Source organism: Zootermopsis nevadensis, unplaced genomic scaffold, assembly GCF_977971745.1.
Source record: "Zootermopsis nevadensis isolate Lab colony 2312 unplaced genomic scaffold, Znev_1.0 Znev_ptg000013l, whole genome shotgun sequence".
NCBI lineage: Eukaryota > Metazoa > Arthropoda > Insecta > Blattodea > Termopsidae > Zootermopsis > Zootermopsis nevadensis.
In genome coordinates this window covers 15,641,664-15,665,252 of record NW_028259145.1, presented here as the reverse complement: position 1 = coordinate 15,665,252, position 23,589 = coordinate 15,641,664, and the positions used below count along the sequence as shown (strand labels likewise).

Below are 23,589 nucleotides of genomic sequence, written 5' to 3'. Positions count from 1 at the left end.
CAAAAACTATCAATTTTATGTGTTGTGATCTGAATATTTGTAACATTTAGCAGTTTGGTCACCACCAAAATTGAACAAGTTGAAGTGAAATATTAACTGCCTCTACATTCAACAATTCAGTAATCCACTTAGCTCTTAAATATCAATTTCCCTTAATTATATCATACAGGAGTCTCTTTCTGAAGCTCCCTAAATTACACATTAAAAACAGAACATGTCTAAAACAACCTCTATCATGTATTGGAATGTCTGAATACGGAACCTGGATTTTTGGTTAATTTGTTCAAAGGGAACAAAAGAAAATAACAGGACATACTTTCTAATACTGTATAAATATATAACAAAATGCATGAGTATTGCTATTCTTTTACATTTCAATCTGAGCATTTTACAAAATGAGGCAAAAAAAACAACTTCATCACCAATTACCAAATTTTCCACAAGCATTTCTACATACAGTTTCTACTTCCAAAACTTACTACACTTTCACTGGTAAGAAAGCTGGAGACTCTTCACACTGTAGCTCATCTTGCAAACTGGAAAGAGGTAGAGATGTAGCAGCATGTACTAATGCTATATGTGTGTCTAGTGTTTCTGCTTGTGCAAAATTTCTTCCACACATAACACAATCATATTGTGGCTTATTAGCCATATGCCTGGACACAATATGTGTCTTTAGATTGCCTTTATGACTGAAGTTCTTGCCACACACATGGCAAACAAACGGTTTCTCTGCAGTATGAGTCACTGAATATGTGATGCGAAAGAACTCTTAAATGTCTGTAGATGATATATTTAATGTCCTTATGGAAGCAGCATACAACTGAAAAATTCTTCACAAGTTCATGATCATGTGACACAAAAACTATCAATTTTATGTGTTGTGATCTGAATATTTGTAACATTTAGCAGTTTGGTCACCACCAAAATTGAACAAGTTGAAGTGAAATATTAACTGCCTCTACATTCAACAATTCAGTAATCCACTTAGCTCTTAAATATCAATTTCCCTTAATTATATCATACAGGAGTCTCTTTCTGAAGCTCCCTAAATTACACATTAAAAACAGAACATGTCTAAAACAACCTCTATCATGTATTGGAATGTCTGAATACGGAACCTGGATTTTTGGTTAATTTGTTCAAAGGGAACAAAAGAAAATAACAGGACATACTTTCTAATACTGTATAAATATATAACAAAATGCATGAGTATTGCTATTCTTTTACATTTCAATCTGAGCATTTTACAAAATGAGGCAAAAAAAACAACTTCATCACCAATTACCAAATTTTCCACAAGCATTTCTACATACAGTTTCTACTTCCAAAACTTACTACACTTTCACTGGTAAGAAAGCTGGAGACTCTTCACACTGTAGCTCATCTTGCAAACTGGAAAGAGGTAGAGATGTAGCAGCATGTACTAATGCTATATGTGTGTCTAGTGTTTCTGCTTGTGCAAAATTTCTTCCACACATAACACAATCATATTGTGGCTTATTAGCCATATGCCTGGACACAATATGTGTCTTTAGATTGCCTTTATGACTGAAGTTCTTGCCACACACATGGCAAACAAACGGTTTCTCTGCAGTATGAGTCACTGAATGGGCCTTCGCATTGCCTCGTGTTGTGAACCGTTTCCCACAGACTTCACATACATATGGTCTCTCACCTGCACAGACAGAGCAGGCCTTGACATCAGTCACCAAACTAAAATACTATTTGCTAAAATGCACATCCTCTATTTCCTGTTGTGTGGAATATAATTTTGTTTATAAAATGATATTAAATGATCGCAGTCACATCAACTAGCCATAAAGAAAGTTTAAATATAAGATTATTTGTGATTAGTGATGTGGTGCAGGGGGCTCTGAGACAGTCTCACAAGCCCCTTGTTAATTTGTTATTGGCAAAGAAAATATTAGATCATACAGGCTATACACCAGTATCAAAATATTGATATGCATACAACCAAATATTGGTACATATTTAAGAAAATATAGCTTGCAGGTGCAAGCAACTTGTTAACTGGCGGCACATCCATTTGCAATTCATAGGAAAAAGCATATAGGGACTGAATAAACCTTATGCAAATTAATTAAGTTTTATTAAATCTTTGGAATTAATTATATCATTCATTATTGTCTCTCTTTTTTAGAGTGGACCGCAACTCAGAATCAATATATGTTCTACCTGACTTAAGTCTGATTAATTCACAAATATGTCAGTCAGTATGACTTCAGCATGCAAAACAGGAGACCCCTCAACCGATTTTCAGCTCCAGCCCAACACCAAACAATTTCCATTAGTGTGGCCAGCTGAAACATTATCTTAATTGCAAATACTCTACACACAGAAGAGATATGAAAATAGATTTCTGACAACTGTTCCACCAGCAACTAAAGAACTTTCTAGTGGACACCAAGGCCCAGGTAGAGTGACAAGACACTGCTTCAATGAACGTGGTGATCATGGTAGACTTTCATTTATTTGCTCATTCATGTAGATTCTTTTGTACTTTGTAATTTACTGACTTCCTCTCACAAATAGTGGGACAAATACGGTCAACACTGAATGTATGCCCCAAATGGAAAGGAAATAAAACTGAACAGTACATGAAACAAATGTTGACATTAATAGCAACTACAAAATTTAGTGTTTGTTTCATAGAGATGCTTCACTCATTAAGCTTCTTTTTTATTTTACTGATAAACAAAGGGGAAATTCCAAATTCATGTTTAATTTGTGCCTGATTCTCAATGATTACAATGCATCATTTCAAATACACATCTGTAACATTTTCTCAAATCCAGATGTTGACACTGACATTCCCACAATGCAGCAAGAGAATTTCCATTGCAAGAATCATACATGAAATGAATATCTGCATACTCCACATTAGTAAATGTATGCATTTTAGTTACTGTCATTGTTCTTGTAACTGATAGTATCCTCAAAGTCTCAAAATTATGCTTCAACTACCTGTACTTCCATGAGCTGAGCCCCCTGCCAGTCACAATATTACATCAACATAAATCTCCCAAAACTTGGAAACGGTGGAAAACATTAAAAAATTATATTACCTGCTCCAAATGATACCGCCAACAACTTCCATAAAACTATATCAGAGCTTTGATTCATCCTGCATAGTAATTTAAAAGTACCTATCTGAAGTATCACTGTTATACTTTGTGTACCATCTACAGTTACTGCTCTACAGATCTACTTCACCTGAATGTATTAGTAAATGTGTCTTGAGATTTCCAAGAGTTGTAAATCCTTTTCCACACACTTGACATGGATGTGGCTTCTCAGCAGTATGGACCACAGAATGAGTTTTTAGGTTTCCCAAAGTAGTGAACCTTTTGCCACATTTCTCACATGAGTGTGGCTTCTGACCTGTGTGTATCATAATGTGTGTCTTTAAATTTCCAGGAGAACTGAAACTTTTTTCACATATTTCACAAATGTGAGGTTTCCGATTTTGATGTACCATCATATGATTCAAAAGTTGTTCCTTAATGCCGAAACCTTTCCCACATACTTGACAAATCAGTGGGATATGATTAGCATGTGCCATTGGTCCATAAACCATCTCCCCTTGCAATGAACCATGTCCATTCACAATATGGGATGAAGGCATGTTTCTGCCACTAAAATAGTTATTATAGTTTCTTGCATTTTCTGCTTGAGTATCCCATCTGTTCACTGTCTCCTTTCCAGTGAATGCCTTTACACTGTACCATGTGGAAGGACCAGAAAATGGAACTGATGAGAAATGGTATAAATTCTCTGTTGTGCACATTCTTTTCTGATACCTATAAAGAAAAAATTGTGAGGATCAGTATGCTTCAATAAAAAGAAGCATTTTGCAATTAACACACATCTATAACAATGCAGAGCTACATATGTTATGTTTATATAATACTGGAAATGTTTATAATATTAACAATAAATTTACAGCTATATCTACATGAAACATACTGCATTAAAACAATTATTAGCATCATTATACATAAAAGCTCTCCTGTTTAAATAAATTATTTATTCATCAAAGATGAACAGAACCAACAGTATCAATCATAAGCAGTTGCAGACTGATAACAAAGGGTGATCATGCAGTTTTCCAATGGGCAAGGGATTAACAACTAGCATGTAATAAAACATTTCAAATTGTCTTGGACTTGGTGGATTCTTGTCAACTCAGTAAAGAACATTTAGGTTCCATTAAAGGCAGAACATTTTTTAACTAACTAATCAACTAAAAGGTTCTTGAAAAGGACTCTACTCCACAGAGTTAAGTAGTTATTTGGTTAGTTTGTTAAACCAGAAGCATAATTCTGACTACTGCTGTAATACTGGCATACAACCCTTTCAATTTAACAACATTTATTAGTTGATGAAAGACTCTCGGGCTACAAGCCGTGTCAGGTGACTGAATGGTGAATATACCATATCCCCTGTTCCCATCGGCGAGCGTGCTACAGAGGACCAGTTTCCTACACAGGATGAGAGCAGAGATGGCTCTCGAAACATTGGCAGAAGCCATGGTGTATTCACCATTCAGCCACCTAACGCGGCTTGTAGCCTGAGAGTCTTTCATCAACTTCAGTCGCTGCAAAAGCTTCACTTTATACAACATTTATTAGACCAATTTCAAATAAAAGGAATCAGTTAACCTATACTGGTCATGTGACATGGCTTATGGGCAGTTCAGGTGGTCATGTGTCACAGCACCATTGTTAACTGTTAAAAACTGACCAATAACCTGATAGTATGGGGACTTAAAGTCCCCTATTCACAGATAACAACAATTAATATAGAAAAATACTTACATTTCATTTCTACAGAGAGATTCTGCAGGGTATTGTGGCACATTGCATTTATTACAATCAGATGTCTCATTGAAACCTCCACTACAGACATTGCCTTTTTCAGGTTCAACTTCCTCCTTAATATCATCCTAGAAGAATGAAATCATGTAACATTTTAACATAAATTGTTCCTGACCAAATAAAATATCATAACAACGAATTATTTGCAGCAAGTAGGATCTGAGGTGGTTCTCGTGGTTGTGAGTTTGAAGATGGCTGTTTACTGGGTTGTTGCACCATGTAGCATGGCAGAAGTTTACCAGTGTTTCAGAGGTCCTTGCTGCCTCCACCATCAGGTTGATGATGATGGAGGCAGCAGGCACCTCTGAAACACTGGTAAACTTCTACCATACTACATGGTGCAACAACCCAGAAGACAGTGATCTTCAAATATGCAACAAATAGTTACACATATTAGCAACTTTCAACCTACAGCATAACCAGTAATGGTAGGATATAAAATCTACTAATGTGGTTTACAAAGATAAATTACCTCTAAACATGTGATATGATCACATTTTTAACAATCTGTAAGGATGCACAATCATGAAACAAACATAGATCATGATAAAGTGCAAAACAATCATATCATTTCATAAATGTTATCAACAGATTCAAATCTGCAGTGTCTTAATGTACATACAGAAGTAATATGCAGTTACTGATATATCCAAATACATGTTTCTTTTTCTTTCATAGTTATGGGTGCTTGAGACTAGACCGAAAAGTTGGTAAACTTCTACCAGACTACAGGGCACTAAAATCCAGAAGACAGCTATTTTCATGTCAAGGAATATTTAAAGAACTACATATATCATATCATATCATATATACATACATACATCAAATACATACTAAGTTTAAGATAGTCTTCTCAGTCATGTCTGGAAATGTTTGTTCCACACGTTGCAGATGCAATGGCTGTGACGATGGCCAAGCTTGAGGTATCATGTTGAAGTTATTAGGCATAGCAGGATATGAGTAATCCACTGACAAAGAATGAGGTTCCTCTTTAATGTATACTGTTGGTTCCAGATGTTTAGGGGAAATACTTTCAGCATGATCTTCCTCCTTTGAAATCTGTCTGCCACATGGGGCTCCAGAGCCTAGCTCCTGCCAAGAAAGATCTTAAAATGTCAATTTCAGCTGCTTTTCTTTAATGACAGAGATATCTTCCCACTCAGACTGTTAGTTTCAATGTATTGCACTGACAACTGTATAACTTCACTAGATCAACACTTAAACACAGTAGATTCCTGATTATCTAGTGGTGGATTAACTGGGGTCTACCTGGTTTAGACAAACATTAAAAAATTATTCAGAAAATCTGTTGTAAAAGAACAAAAAACAAAGAGAAGGGAATAAATATTACAATGTCATGTCATTTAAGACATTAACATAAATCAAATGTTTCTAAAACCTGAAATTTATGACAGTAGAACATTATTACTATCCGTTATAATTCATTTTAAAAAATAGTTGACATGTACCTTGATAAATTTTATGTAAAATCCTTTATGTTATCAGCAAATCTTTAAGAATTTGAGTAGTGTTATGTCTGTAAATAAACATACATGTTTATTGTATTTGCATGTTTTTCTTTAGTTTTTGCAGATTACCCACAGTTTCAATTATCCATGAAAATATATTTCTCAACCAATTCAGATAATTGGGAGTCTACTGTAGCTTAATTACCGTACAAGGATGCAGCAAACCTGTACTTCATTTCAGGCAGGTATTCTGAGTAGTAAAAACATTATGCCAATGGATTATACACAGTTTAGTTCTTAAAATATGACTAGAACAGGTAGGCAGGCAGTAAATATATATAGTAATAAGCTGTAATTTCTTGGGATGCTTGTTAACTAGATTTCATCAGCTGTGAGCTTCCTTTTAATTCCTGCAACCAAGGTGAGACATACTTCTAACAAGAACAGTTCCTGGCTAAACATTTTAACAAATGAAAGAAAGTGCATGATAAATGTGCTTGTCAGGTTCATTGGCAGTATTCAATATCACCTACTGTATAACATTTAATGCTAGACAATGTCAGGCGTTGACACAGCATCTTAGAGCAAACAAATACAGAAACTAAGATTTTATATGCGGCAGATTGTACAAAAAGCAGAGAGAAAACATCCAGTACCAATAATAAGAACATCAGACAAATACAAGAAATTATATCAGGCCTGATGTGAATACAAATAAATCTCTCCATTGACTGTTGCAAGGAACTGTGTTTCTAAAGCATGCGTTCAACACAACGCAAAAATCCTCAAATTAACCTGCACATAAAATCAGTGATGCACAGTCTAGGTCTTTCACTACCAGATTTCTCAATATCAGCTAAACGTCCCCCATCAAGTTCAGCAAAATATTACAATAATTAGTATCACATTCACATTAAAACTTTGTATTTTGGCATCATGTTCTAACAGGTAATGGCAGAGAATCTGTCAGTCAAAATTCAAATATCTGTCATTTCACAGAGACTTTAAACGTATTAGTTTAAAAAGCCACAAATACCAGGATTTACTGCAGTAATTATCTCTCCAAAACAAGCTATAAAAGATGTGTGGGAAATATTTTGATTCATCCTCAGTCAGTTGTGTCATAACATGAGAGACATTAGTATGTCAAAGATAGCAATCTGAAATATGACTATGTAAAGGTTAAGATTCAATAATACAATATAGAGAACAGTTATTACATTCTCCATTTAACACTTTTGTGGCAACTGAATGCAATGGACTATGCGAGGATAGAGTTAACATCCAATGCTTCATAGAGACACAAGTATATGAAATACAGCAATCTGAATTGTGGCTATAAAAGGGTTCAGATTCAAGAAAACAATACAGAGAACAGTCAGTACACAGAAAATCACAGACTTTTGCTATGAAACAGGTATGATTATAAAATAAACATACTGCTTTTGGTAATTATTTGCACAATGGAAAACAAGTATGCTGGGATTGCAGACAGAGAGAGAGAGAGATGTCATTGCTGAAAACAGCAACTCTAGTTCAACAACACTCACTGCGAGTTCTTGTTGTAAGAGGAGGAGCGCCATGTTAAGCGGTTGCTGTTCCAAGTCCTGTTGAACACTGAAATTCCAAGGAGTACTCATGGCCAGTGCTGCATATGATCAGCATAGATGTGGCTGATGGCTCTTTTGATAAAAACTAACTCTAGAAGGAATAAATAAAATGGAGAACTATTCCATGATTTAAAATGTTGCATTCACAATTATATGTGACTCCAATTTCTCAATTTTACAAATCATATAGTATAAATTACATGTTAATAAATATGTTAACATAAAAAATCTAAAATGCACTCTTCTTGAATAATCACTTACACATTCTGTTAAATTATGTAAAACATTATGTTTTCAGGTACTGGTCTAATAGAGCTTCACATATTCCATGCTTTTGTGTTCAAACAATATGATCATTACCTCTGATCTGCAGATCTCTGAAATCTCACCACTACATTAATATCAGGCATTGCCTGTCTTTCACGAGGTCAAATCCGTACATTTTTATTCTTTTTGAAGGTAAATTTTCACTGTGCAAATGATTCTCCATAATTTTCTAGCTCATTATAGGCTTCAAATATTTAACTTCCAATAATAGTTGCAAAAACCATTAACTTTATAATTCTCATGCTGCTTTAGATAATATATGGTATGCACATGCTATCATCATTCTATCTTGGATCAATGTAATATATATTAATACGTATAAAAATAACAAAGATAATAAAGTCAGTGAGTGATGCTCTTCCCTCTACAGAACATATGGTTAGAACATGTATATACTGATCCACATGTTAACTGATATATACATACCTTGTAAACAAGTTTTGGAGATAAGTTATGAATTCATGACAACATGAAGCTGTATTTTATGTATTGGCCAGATCATGTTCAACTCCTCCATGATTCTTGAATATTGGAAGGGCATAGCTCATTCCCTTCATATTGGGTAGCTGAGTATCAATAAAGCCACATGGCAAAGGCTTTGTGGGGATCATTGTGTCAGTAAAATGTAATGAACAGGTCCATATAGTAGTTGCTTAGTATTGTATCAGTTACCCATATATGATACTATGGTATTTTATTCACACAGTACTGTGCCTTGCTTACAGTAACTTATTTAAAATAATTATCAATTTCACATGAGATACAAATAAATAGGCTACTGTTAATTTAATGAGAGAAAGTTAATCACAGTGAATTAAATTGGAGGAGCCACAGAAATAATGAAGCATGTTCATATTCATCAAATAACAACAAAGAGCATACAAACTCTGAAACAAAACAAAATCTCATTATTTATTAATTCAATTCTTGACAAACCTGAGACTGTCAACAAGAAAGATGGTTTGTTTATGTTTAACATAATAAGTTCGTTTAATACAGAGAATCACAACCTTTTTTGTTAATTTCAGTAACTGTTACAGGGTCTGGGTTTGGTGTGCTACAATTTACGACATTGTACGAATTATTGGTCGGTGGTTGCATTCTCTACAACTGTGTTGATATTTCATGACTGATCGTTAATATTTTATTCGTACCAATCATGTTCAGAGTAAGAAGTAGTGTAGCACACAAACAATCATCACGTTTCTACACTCAAACCATTGCGCAAAATAATAACAATAATAACAACAAAATTACAATAGCACACGCAATACACTTGCCTAATAATAATAATAAATTCAGGTTATGGGAATATCACTGCATATTAGATAATACAATCGTAGGTTATACGGAAAGAAGTACGAACTGGTTTTAAAATGTGTGTTTTATTTCATGAAAATTTATGCCATCTGTTTTAAAATGCTATCCATTATTCATACTTGAAAGAATTTTATGATCCCGTGGCTGTTGCATTAGCTTCAACCTTAAAACCTGAGAATAAAGGTAAACTGTATTAGACTACTCCAGCATGGCCCACTGAAAATTGTTCGTAACATGTTCTTTAGCATTATTTATCACCTCATGTCAGAGGAACATATATTGAAAGCGTTTTGTTATCAGAGTTTGAGAAGAATATTTGACCCTAAGAGAGGATTGATAGGATTAAGAAAAATTGTGCTTCATATGTTCTACTTTCTTGTCTGTTAGGTTTCACCTCAAGGTGAATGAGACTGGGGAGACATGTAGGATCCATGGAAGAATTCAATAAGAAAATTGGTCAGGACATTTGTATGAAGAGACCACTCCAAACATCTGTTGTACATAGGTGGATCTTAAAATGAACTGGATAGAAAAAGGGTGTGGTGTTCACTGGATTCAGCTGGCTGAAGATATGGGTCCTCTGATGGGCCTTTGTCAACACACTAATGAATATTGAGGTTCCACATAAACAAGAGATTTCTTGCCTGCTATGACCTGTTCAGCGAGGACTGTCTCGTGGAGTTACATCATTCTGACATTTTAAACTTCTTATAAATCTATAAATCTAATAAAAATTGACTGTACTCAAACAATTAAAGAGAACTACCTGAAGAGGACCAGTTAAGGTCAAAACATTAAATAAATCTTAATGAATATTCAAAATATAATAAAAAATTGTTGTGTAGATGGACTGTCTACAAGTAACGATCAACCCACAACAGGATGCATCCATTAAAACTCAAAATAGGAACATTTCAGGACCAGTGCATATTTAAATTTTTTACTAGTTTATTGCCATATAACATTTCCTCAAATTCATGAAAGACAATGGTGAATAATTTTGTTTTTCCCTATTGATTAGGTTTGTATCAAACAGCGCCCAAGCTCTGCAGAGCAATAGATTTATGAAATAAACATTTGACATACAATAAAACAGCGGTCAACATAGATAGCTTTTTACACTATAAAACCTATTGTAATTACATAGTTTCTTCTTTTCATGCAACTGATTATATTCATAAATTATATACAGATGATGTGACTTTCATACAGTTCTATAAATGATGCTGTTCTCTCATTCATTACACCTTATAGAGAATAATAAATAATACAATTAAAGCACAAGTTGTACATAGAAATGCAGTGGTCCATATTCATTTTAAAATAAATAGGAACTTGTGAAAGTATACTATAATTTTGTATCTTTATTGTTGTTATATAATTCTTTCAATTATTTGTAAAAAGGGTATGCACCTATTAAACCCAAACTTTATTACTTACAAAGGAAAACTTTCTAGTATGCAGAATTTACTTGGAAACAGAACCTTCTGCTGACAGATCCCACAAATTATCTGACCAAGCAAAATACATTCAGCTTTCCCAGCATAAGGAGTTTGCTGTACCATTTTTGCCTGCAAAGAATGTCGCATACAGATAAAGAGTGGCTTTGATTTGTATTAAAATAGATTGGAAAAAAGACTGTAAACAAATAGAGCTTTTAAAACCTTTATAACTTAACTCAAATAAAAACATAATAATATTAGCCTTTAATGCCTGTTTATCACACTTCATGCATTGTCCAGTTGGCCTTGCATCACAGTAGCATACTGCTAAACCATTAACCAGATTTATAGCCTGACCAGCAGCCCTGCAATACAGGGATTTAAATTCCATATTTCCCTACTACATAGGTTACAGAAAATTGATTTGACAACAAACATATTTCTTTCATGTAACAACAGCTCAATTATTAAAGTATAAATTCAAAAATCAAGGTATAAATGAGTAATTATATCATTTCTGAAGTTAAATTGATAAGTCTGTGTCATATTCTTGAGTCTAAATCTATAATAACTAATGCTAATATATCTCATGCTATAAAAATAATTTATAAAGAATCTCAATTGTTGTCTCACTATGCATTCATTTTTGGCTAGTGTAGGAGCCATGTGATTGCAACACAAGTGCATGTATTTCATTTAGCTTGTTTTGTGTTTCCTTGCTGGCTTTAACAAAGTGTTCAAATTTCAGTTTCAGCTCCTTCAATTCCTTGTTCATGTCTAGCTGACATTTTTCTATATCTGATAATTTGTTTTGCAGCTGTTTTTCACTTTTGTTTGCATTTTCTTGTGATGTCTTCTTTCTGTTACTAACAAGAGAAATTGCTTGTTGTACTATTTCCTCGTCTAGGAATGTATTCTCCACAATAATTCCATTTACTTCCACCCTACCTTCCTTTCTGTTTGGAAATACTCTTAACTTTTTATCAGAAAGATTTTTAAGTACAGAAAAGAACTGAATACGCCCAGAGCTTGTTTTTTCAATGTACGATATTAGTTTCACTCGGGCACTTAAACTCAGAATCTCAGCATCATTTCTTATAGCCTGAGCATCACTAACAGCTAGACCATTTAGAAGGTTCAGAAGAACAATTGAAATCAAGAATACAAATACAGTGAAGACCAAGTGACTTGTGTATGGAGCCACTTCAAATGGAATATCAGATGCCTCAAATTCCCCAGCGAACATTATAAAAGTTTTTAGCATAGACATTCCAAGGCTCGAGGAGAAAAATTCATCCTCACTAGAACCACTATTTCGAAACATGGTGTAGAAACTTATGCCAAATGCAAAGAAGAGTGGGCAGTAACATACCATGGATGTTAAGAAAGTCCATGCAACAGTCTTCAACATTTCTAGGTGAATGGAAAGAACAGGAAAACCTCCTAAGAATGAAACAAACTGAGTCCATGCTAGTAGAAGAGAGATAGCTGTGCACTCTGGAAATATATTAATTACATTATCTAGACAGACATTTAGAGTTGTTGCAATAATTATCCAAAGTATGAAATTCTGAGTGTGTTTTAGGTAAGCTTTAGGGGACATAAGGAATTGAAAAGTCTCCCTTAAAACAAGGATCACTAGGAGGGTGGACAGAAGCACAAGTGCTGCCATGTGTTCATTGCTGTCATCATGGTGGTTATTTCCAGTTTGTTTTAGGCTTTCACTGTTAGTTCTAGTTTCATTCTCGCTACCTTCATTAGATTCATTGTTATTTCCACTTGTGAGGAAACTGTACCAGGTTAGGACTAAAAGAAACAGAGAATAAAACACAACATTTGTAAAGAACATAAAACGTATTTTCCTCCACTTGAGTGTCAGAAAGCTTGTTATTACTGGGTGTTTCAGCAAATGTTTAAACTGATGCTTGTTCGCAAGATACCATAATGGTGGCATCTCTGATTCACAATATTGCTGCTTCTCTCCAATTTTCTTTTGATCACTGCCATTTATTGGATTTAAAAAATTATAATTAAAGATAAGCATATAATCTTTCTGTACAGAAGACTCATCACTGCTGTCTATGCACTCATCCAGGATATGCTCCATCACAGTGGGTTCAATGTACTTCAAAGGAGGGCCAACCCCTGACATTTTGTGCATCACATTCGCACCATGTCTCAGAAGTGTCAGGACTGTCTGCCCGTCTCCCATGCGAGCTGCTATATGTAGTGCTGTTTCCCCAGCTGATGTGACAGCATGAATATCAGCCTTTGGAGTTGTATTATTTACTGGGTCTGATTCTCCAAGTAATAAACAAATAGACTTCTGAAGGAAATCTGATTCAGCCTTATTTCTGCACTGAACTCCAGCAAGACAGTGCAAAGGCGTACGTCCATATGAATCCTTCACATTGATATTTATTTCTTGTTCGCGCAACAAAATTTGTAACAATTTTGTATTTCCTCTTTTTGCTGTCAAATGGAGCAGAGGCTGAGATGTACGTGAATTGACAGTGTTTGGGTTTGCGCCTACTTTTAGCAGTTCTTTCACAAAGTCTTCTCTGTTCTTCAGTTGGCTGGCAATTTCTATAATTGTGCAGTGGTATGGTTCATCATACCAGTGAGTTAGATTCACAGAATGGCTCTGAAGCAGTGACTGAAATCTATTGAAATCTCCCTTCTGAAGTGATGCCAGAAGTCGACTGGCAGCAATAGGAGGATCTAGTTTTTCTTGAAGTGGTGCAGGAAGGTCTGGCAATAATTCTGGAAATGTATATTGAATAGCTTCTCTGATTGATCTTCCATAATAGCTGGCCAGGAATGTGTCCAAATTTAGAAAACATCCTCGTTTGTGTCTCAACATTGCCTGGGCCATGTCCTTCCGTGAAGACATGATGGTGCGGCTTAGTGCTGTAAGACCATCCTTATCAGGTCTGTTTATCTCAAGATCAGATCTGTCCATCAACAAGGAAATGCAACTTAAGAACCTCTCCTTAGAGACTTCTCCCAGAAGAGATGAAGTCCCTGAAAATGAAAGAAATTCTAAATTAAGAGGAATGCCTGCTTTGTATACTCCAATGAGCATAATTTTACACAACTATTATTACATGTATTTGACTTTTTATCTAAATGCTAATACCAAAGCTTACAACTGGACATGGAAACAAAAGTTAGTACCATTCACTTTCAATCTTCACAACCTAACCTTCCTAAGATCCTGTCTCTGTCTCTGAAGTAGACATTTTCCAACAGGTTACCCCATACAAATTTTATATAAATTGCTTTGTCTCCCTCATCCCAGCATTTTCTAGCAATACTAGGTAATGCATAAATCACAAAGTTCCCATTGTATAAAATTTTAATGCGGGTTCAGAGCAGTTAAATTTCTCAAGCATATTTGGAGACTGAAAACATATCAAATTAAAAATACAGTCTGAATTCTGTTTCTATATTTGTTGTCTGTTTCTAATAAAAACTTGACTTTATGCATTTATTTTCACAGTGTAAAGCCAAAATAATGACTGCCACCAACTTTAAGAAACTTTTTCACTAATGCTGGTCAGTCTCAACTACTCTACTGGTCCATCTGTTCAGCAGATTCTCAGTCACAGACAAGGACTCAGACCAGTATTCTGTTTAATAAACTGATTAGTAAATAAAGATATTTTGAATGCTGAACAGTGAATTCTAAACATTCATCTCCAAACTGATTACAAATATTGACATTACAAATTAATATGCATCTATTTCACTGAAAAGCTGGGCAATACTGCAGAATATCTAACATACTCTGCAGCTATGATATAGTTGGTTAATGTGAAATAAATGCTACACCAACATGTAAGACATTTTGCAAACCTGCAACATGCAGTGCAGTGCATCCAGCTTCATCAACAGCATTCACATCCACTTTTGACATTTCCAGAAGCACCTTCATAATTTCACAGTTCCCTTTTAATGCAGCTAAATGCAAGGCTGTCTGTCCTTTCTTCTCTGCAGTGTCCACACTGGTCCGTGGGTCTTCCAACAGAACCCTTAATGACATAGAATGAAATGTTTCGAGTGTCCTTAATCTCAACCATGATATATATGATTGAATAAATGTGAAGAGAGACTAAACTGGTAGTTAGAATAAAGATAATTATGTTCTTTGAAAGCAGGAAGCTGTAACATGATTAAATGTACTCCCATTTGATATCCAAATCTGTACAAATTAAAACAGTATGTTCACATTTGATTACCAAGAATCTAATAAAACTGGAATATTCAAACACATACATATGGCAAAGTTCAAAAGCTAAAAATGGATCTTCATTTTTTAGACACCATGAATCATTGCTACTGACCACAGGCCTAAGACACTCACAGTTGATCCACTTACACACTGAGGTACCAGATTTGAATTCTGCTAAAGTCATAGATATGTGCCAGCATTTTCTGCATTGCTGTTTCCTTTGTAGGTAGAAGATGATCTTTCATCTTGAGTACTATAAATGTCTAATAGATTTTATGAATCTACCCCTCTACACTGAAAAGCAGTGGTGTAGTGGTAAATACTTTTCATTCATATTCCAGGAATCCTGAATCTGAACAGTGACCCAGATACTGGCTATCCTGATTAAGGTGTTTCATAGCTTTCCTCAGTCCATCCAAGAAAATTACAGTATAGTACCCTGTAACTGGCCAAGACTACTTCCTTCCATCCATACCAACTGATCTGATTATTCTCTCTTCAATAAAATGACTAGATATAAGGAAGGCTATAGAGATTTATAATTTAAGTGCAATTTCAATAACAAGAAATCAGTGACTCTCATTTATAAAATTGGTGGAACAACAGGTATGTGAGCATGAAAACACCATTCTAGAGAAGATTCAATTGGTACTCAAGGAATAAACGGTTAAAATTAATTTGGAGCCAGAGAAAGTTTAAAAATAATCCCTGGCCAATAGAAATGATGATTACAAATTGTATTAAGACTAATATAATGCAGTTAATAATAAAGTTGCTAAATTTACTACCTCATTACTTCCACATTGCCCCCATACGCAGCAGAATGCACTGGACCCCACTGACCCAAATCACAATTGGGATCTGCCCCAGCATCCAAGAGATTCCTGACAAGTTGTGGTAATCCTAGGGAGCAGGACAACACAAGAGACTTAGACAACATTGTCTTCATCTCACGTGGAGATGACACTTTTCTTGTTATTCTCCAGAAAGGATTTCTGTAGGAACCCACAGGAAGATTCCATTCTTTACGAGCATGTGGACCCATGATGTCGCTTATAACTACTGCAACACTTTCACCAGACCATGCTGTTTTTGCTGCCTCTTGCACCTGCAACAACAGTTATTCAAGTCTGCAAGTTATACATTTTAATTAGATTGACATTTCATATCAAGCACCAATCTCATATTTGACAAGTTATTCCAAAGACATTTAATACATTTCAGTTTGAGACTCATGTGAAGTAAGTTTTATTTTATCAGTATGGAAGATACAACTTGTAATTTGCAATCAACACTAATATTGATCAAGGGATGTCAAATAATTCTGAAGACCATATATGCAGACAGATAATTATGACATCCCTAAGATTTGTCCATCTTATGCACTACATGCAACAACACAGAAGAACTTGATATAGTATTATCAAATTATAGAAGCCTTGTTTGCTCCTGTGTATCCGTGAGTGGAATGTCTTGAACATTTCTAGTTATTTCTTTTAAGATTCTTCAATTTCTACAACACATCCACTGGAAAATTTATTTTTATCTTTTTCAGACTTAAAATTATTTGGCATTACTGCCTATACAGTTAATTGTGAGAAATTGTTGAATTACATTCTGCAAAATATAGTTTATTCACAAAGAACAGCTTCTAGCAGGTCATTCTCTGATTTTGAAATTATAATCTGGTCAACAGCATATAAAATATTAAGTTAGTACAATAGATTTCTGCTGTCTCACCTAATAAACACTGAATAATGATAGAAATATTCAAAACAACCCAGAAGACAGAAGTCTTCGAAAAATAATTTACTTCCAAATTTGTAGAATTTTATCTCTTGTGAATGGTCCCAACAAGAGCAGATTAATTGTGCGTAAGACTCATGCAGATGTAATTTACATGCACTCACCCTCTTATGTAGGGGTGTCATGACTCTCTCCTCCATTACCACAGTTCTGTCATCCTGAGAGGCAGGACAAACACGGACGCAAGTATTTTCCATGCCCCTGATCCTGTCACACTCCTTTCGTTTATCTGGCATGATATCTGATTGGTATCTTCAAGAATAGGATCAATTACTGGGGACTGCAAATGTGAAAATATTCATGAAAGAAAAGCCAGTAACAAACACATTTACAAATTACTTCAACACAAGAGCCCCAGTCCAAAGCGTACTACCAAATCCCTCAGGATGAATACTTGAACTGTTTCTTCTGAATACATACATACATACATCTTTATTACATTCCATGGATCCATAAGTTAGTCAGATGACAATAGGATGTAGAATAAGTCATAATAATACAATACATGTTATACAAATACAAGTCATATAAATGTCACAAAAATACAAACAAAGGGTTCACATGAAGTAGAGATAAGTTACAAATAAATCCACCCATTATATACAATAGATAAATTACGACTTACTTGTAAACATTAGAAATTCATCGACAGAGTAAAAGGAGTGTGTAATTAAGTATCTTTTCAATGCTGGTTTAAATTGTGCCTTTTTTTTACAAGACTTGTGAGATTTGATGGTAGACTGTTGAAAATTTTGATCCCTGCATAATATGCACTCTTCTGAAAACATGAGAGGTTGGCAATTGGTCTATGAAGCTGATTTTTATTCCTTGTGTTGACAGGATGTATGAGACACTTGATCCAAGTAAATTATTTTGCATAGAATAACCTCTCTCCAGTACCCCTCACCTCCCTCCTGCGGCCATAATTTTAAAGTTTATTAATCACCGACAACTTAGTTATTTGTTAACTTCCTGGTTGGCTCCTCTTCAAATTACTTAATTACAGCCTAGGAAGTTACATATTTCCCAAAGCTTCACTTGTGATAAATGTCCGCACACATTTAATTCGATAATATATGAAAAGATTTTCAGGTGGGGTTACAGATCTTATAAGTTGAAATGGTTAGACAGAAATTAATTAAATTTGGTGTGCATGTTATGCTGTAGTTAAGTACTGGAATTTCGTATATTCCAACTTCATTCATTAATACCACAGTGAGGCATGCTCAAATTGAAAAGGCAGTATAATGATAATGTCATCAGAAGTTATCCACTGCAGGTGCATATTGACGACCTTAACTGATATCTTATGTGGTAACTGTCTGCATGTATTTAATACTAAATAGTGAATCTAAGGCTTGTCATTTATTAGGAATGGACTAAATTAGGCTTTAAAGGAGAAGAGACCGTTACAAACAACGGGGCATGAAAATGTCAATATTAGTTTCGTGTAAGTTATAACGTATCCCAGAGAGTCACCTCCCTTTGATCTAAATATGAAGGATACAACTTAATAAAAATAATTTAGTCCATGGATTCGCACTGTGTCCTGCCAATGTGCTTCCGTTCGTTCACAATTTCTGTTACCTCACAGAATACAAATGACCTTGTGTAGTGATAATGCCGAGGTCAATATGGAATGAGGTTCTGCGATTGCGCAGTTATTTGCTTCCTTGGTCATCTGCGCGCATCTTTAAATCTACCATTGACTACAGTCGCGACGCCTATCGGCGCGGAGCGAACGCAAGAAGTTGAGTCGAGTAAAAACAAGCACTGGGATACCGTACGACATGACGCTGGCAAATCGACGTCGAGCGTCCCGAAGCCATTCGTCACGACACCGACACAATATCCTGAATACAGCGAAGGCGAACTTTTGGAAACCATACGACGAGGATGGCAAACAAACGCTGAGCGTTGCGATAACTCTTGCAGCGACGCCAATAAAAGAATTCGAAATCTTACGAAGACGAGCATCAGTAGACAACGAAACACGACGCCGGCAGAGCGACGCATATCGTCCCAACGCTCATACATTATTCTGTAAAATCAGCAAGCCTAGGTACCGTAGACGACACGATGCTCAGAAATGGACGCCCATAACATCAATACCAGAACGTGCAAAACACACTTGTGCTCACGATTCAAACTGAGAACTTCGTAAATTACGACAAATACATCAGACCTTAAGTGCGTGATTTGACAGAAACTTCGTGCAGTTAAACAGAAGAGAATTCCTTGCAATCGAAAAGTTGTAGAATAATTGCGTATTATTAAAAAAACATTTATTGACCAGCGTTTTGTGTGTTATAATTCGTAACCAGGCCAATAACACTATAAGATTTCGCATGTTATTAAAGAAGAGACCTAAATATATACAACCACAATCAGATAAGAAATTAAATATATAAATACGTCACAATTTTCTTAAAAGTCAATTACACATATCCATTAATATTCTGAACTATTGATACTCCTTTATAGAACGTTCGTGTTGAATATCTTTCAATATTAAAGTGAATACAGCTCGTTTAAGGGCTACAGTTGAAACAGCTATACACAACTGTAGTAATAACATAAAACTAGCATATTTACTCTGTACTGAAGAATTACGCTGTGCAAATATTTTATTATAGGATCTACACACTATTTTCACAGTTAAGGACGAAAAATGTTATGTAAAAAAATTAATAATTATAGTAATAATTATACTCTACCAGTTTTCTAGAAGATAAAAATAATGTATGAGACCAACTTCGTCTCTTTCCAGAACTCACCTCAAAATATTTATTTTGTTAAATTATACCGATGACATTACGCTAAAACCGAAGGACAGCACCCATACACAAATAAACAAGAGAATGAATGATAAAGAACGACGTCTGAACTGCTAACCGCGTCCTGCAATTGCACCTTCAACAGGAAAATGTGTCCTCTCAGAGCACGGTCTTACGTTGCGTTTGTCTTGCAATACCACTGGCAAGAATCTTTAATATCGACCTGCCACATCTATTCAAACTGACAAACTACTACTGCCCTCGATCGGAAAATATTACAACATGGAGTTATACATTAATCGTTTATAGGACATTTCTCATCTCTAAACAACCATTTAAGCTTAATGTAGGAGCCAGTACTTGAAAGGCTTTGCTTCCTTTATTGAAATTTAAGGTGCAGTAAACCTCACAAGCTTTTGCAAACACACAAGACCCCAAATATTGATATACAACACAGAAAATAGTTCACGAATGTAGCTGGTTAGAATTTAGGCTGATAAATCTACTGTAAGTTTCCGTAATTTTCGGATCTCACCAGGTGAAATCAGGAACAGACCTTCCAAGAATCCATGACCACTTCCTTCTAAACCACAGGCTACAAATATCTAATCTAATTAGCTCGTAATGTTACATCTTCATGGTACAGTCTTCTTGAGCAGTCTATGGTTATTCGGGGAGTCAAATATCCGCCTTTTATGGAATCAGAAATTTCACCAACCTCCTCTCTAAATCACACCACGGACCCTGTCCCGAGTCAGAAAAATTCAGTCCTCACTTATACGCTGTAGCTCTCCTAGACGAATGCAAATATTCCATTCCCATCTACACCTACGTCATCTCAAGGTATTACATTGATGTCTATTCGGCACAATTCCTCATGACGCAGCATTCACGAAAGCCTATGGTACTACGCCAGTCCGACAGCTACAAATCTGCTGACGAGATGCATTCTGTTAAGCTCCGTTCGGATAGCAAGTCAACAGTATTGTCATTTGCATTAACAGTTCCAAATAAACACACCAATTATGCAGTTAAACAATAGCAACCGCGAATTCACGCAACCAAGTAGCAATCAGCACTTACCGCTTAGAAATATACGAGTATGAATCGATAGCAAGACGCAAATGTACATAGAATAACATCATAATTCTATTCACTAGGAAAGAAAAACTTCAATAACTTCCTACAAAGTACAAACCTTTTTTTTAGGAAAGGCAAAAGGAGATTATATTAATAATTAACATATAAATAAAGAATTTAAATTTAAATATGTACAGAAAAATCATAAACATTTTATCACTGCAACATTTTTACGATGGAGAGCATATAATAATATTAACTCATTAAATTGATAAGTTCATAGTATTTTTTGCACAGTTTCAAGTAGAACAGGCCACGAATTTCAGCAGAAACTTGGTGCCGAGTGACGAGTACCTACTTTGTTACATCGTACGGAGATCAGCCTGGCATGCCATGAAGCGTTCTGCACCCACCATTTACATTCTTACTGGTATTTATAAGGACTGCGTTTCTGATACAAGAACGAAGCAAATTATACGTAAACTTAGCATTTCGTTAGTGAGCTTATTTTCTTCTATTTCTGTCAAAATATTTCTTTGTAACTCTATGAAGGAAACAAACAAAACAACAACAAATTAAAATACTTTGATGAAAGAGTGGTATTAAAAGTTATTTTAGAGGAGGAACTCGTGAGGAATTGGCTCGGAACAGAACCCTCTTATGATTTGTATTGCCATTATAATTAGTTTAAATAAAACACAAGCGATTGAATGGTCTATACCTTAAGAAAATTCTGAATTTGAAGATGAAGTGGTAGAAATTTGTACACTTTTCTAGCTACATTTCTTACTTTAAAAAAGTAGGTATTTTAACTTTAACTTAATTTTATTCTTATCAAACATTCTTTGTGTGATGACTTCATCGTTTACAATTCGCATTCTGTTTCACTTTAATTGTGTTGAACTTGATCTTTCGAACACAATCAGCTCGACAGTTGCTTAGCTCTGATACCAAGAAATCCAATGCTTATACATCGTATATCTGCATGCAATAAGAGATGTTTAGACGTTGCCAAAGTCACATCTACCCACTTGGACTTGCTTTATTCTCTACCAAACGACAGAAAGCATAAAGGCACCACTTATTGCACATCTCACTAGTGACTGTGGTACAGCCCGTGAAAAATATTTCAGACGGTCAGTATTTAAACAAGAGGAACTGTAATCCTCTCAGAACATATTTTCACCATATTTAGCCATGTCATTAGGTTTGTGAGCATACAGTTCTACAAACGATGTAGGGATTCCCTGGATGACAGCTATTGAGCTAGCATTTTTTAGCACTGGAAGTTAATAAATGACCTATAATATACTGTCTTTTTACAGCTTTTATATGTTATAATAGCTTTTGTTTTGAATAATGAACCTTTAGAACTGCTAAAGAAGAGTTTTCTCTATAACAAAATAATTTTTTCTTCGAGTTCAAAAATGTGAAGAGCAGTGCAATTTGTTAAGTGTTTTTATGTTTCATTTGAGATGAAGACAATCAGTTTATTTTTTCAATCATTAGTTTTAACTTTCCACTTACAAGACTTATGACTTGTGCCTTATTCACTAAATATTAAGATACATTTAATAGATATTTAAATCATTAGGCTCTTCTTCTGAATGACTTTTATATGCGTGGGAAATATTAACATTTCACACTAATGTACCAAATTGTCTAACTCCCATTTAATGCGTTATTTCCAGAAGGTGCATAAAATCAATATATAATGTGAAGGTCATGTTTCAACTACAAACTCCTTATTCATGCAACACCAAACCTGCTTTGCATTAAAGTCAGATCAAATGTTAAATTAAAAAAAATAAAAGCTTACTGTACAGAAATTGTTGCATAATATAGAGCTTATTAAATTTTATAATTTTTTTTACAACATACACAAATAGGATTTGAGGTTTTCATGGCAGTGTAGCTGGACTATTTTTTAAGGAAGTTGGTTTGAAAACTTGAATTTTTCAAAGAACAGTGGGCTGGCTGCTCAGCCTGGTGGGGATTTCCGTTGGAGGTGTTTTGATTCGCCCCACCCCACGCCATAAACTGTTGGCGTCACTAACAGTCAATTCTTGTTCGAGAGCAGTCGCATTTCAGTGTCGCTGTGTATTACTAAAGATTTCAATTAAGTTTTAGAAGTAACTTTTCTAAATATGTGTCACGTTGAACGCATCCCAATATTCCATGAGAAGATCTTATGATTCTGCTGACCAATAGCTAGCTAGTGATAAGAAGATGAGTGAGGTGTTCTGCCGCAGAAATTACGCACCTACATCTGGCATGATGTATGCAGGAAACGTGGCAAAGTGAAAATAAAAAAAATACTGTGGTGATAAGTGATTAACCGTAGACGGAAGGAAGACACTACAACGCCCAAGTTTCATGTAGACTCGCGACTTCGAAGAAGGACGCTTCAAAATCAGCAACGTCGCCATCAATGAAAGCTACGGATAAGTGTTAATGGTTACAGGTCAGTAAAGTGTTTGTACAAACTGTGTAAAATCATGGCGAACAGGGCCCTGAGAAACCGAGTAGTTGAACTAGATGGTGGTTCAGGTTACGAAGATAGTGATCTCGACCTTCCCAATGCACAAATAGAGTTTTTCAGAACAACAATTTGAAACTAGCT

The 23,589-nt window shown here is 35.1% G+C and overlaps 1 protein-coding gene and 1 long non-coding RNA gene across 2 annotated transcripts in view; one reads left to right on the top strand and one right to left on the bottom strand.

The window, feature by feature from the left end:
• Positions 1-1,172: 1,172 nt before the first annotated feature.
• Positions 1,173-23,589, bottom strand: part of LOC110830628 (uncharacterized) — a 35,057-nt gene continuing 12,640 nt past the window's right edge. The window contains exons 2-10 of the mRNA XM_087348774.1: positions 17,214-17,389; positions 16,092-16,411; positions 14,928-15,103; positions 11,713-14,093; positions 7,921-8,025; positions 5,736-5,993; positions 4,842-4,969; positions 3,238-3,824; positions 1,173-1,678 (exon numbers count right to left, since the gene is read on the bottom strand). Of these exons, the coding sequence (XP_087204900.1) occupies positions 1,338-1,678; positions 3,238-3,824; positions 4,842-4,969; positions 5,736-5,993; positions 7,921-8,025; positions 11,713-14,093; positions 14,928-15,103; positions 16,092-16,411; positions 17,214-17,345 (4,428 nt within the window). The 5' untranslated portion in view covers positions 17,346-17,389 and the 3' untranslated portion in view covers positions 1,173-1,337. The remainder of the gene's footprint in view (positions 1,679-3,237; positions 3,825-4,841; positions 4,970-5,735; positions 5,994-7,920; positions 8,026-11,712; positions 14,094-14,927; positions 15,104-16,091; positions 16,412-17,213; positions 17,390-23,589) is intronic.
• On the top strand, positions 9,013-11,337 carry LOC147873909 (uncharacterized). The gene is made up of 2 exons (XR_015535178.1): positions 9,013-9,810; positions 10,015-11,337. It is a non-coding gene; the product is annotated as an uncharacterized LOC147873909 (long non-coding RNA).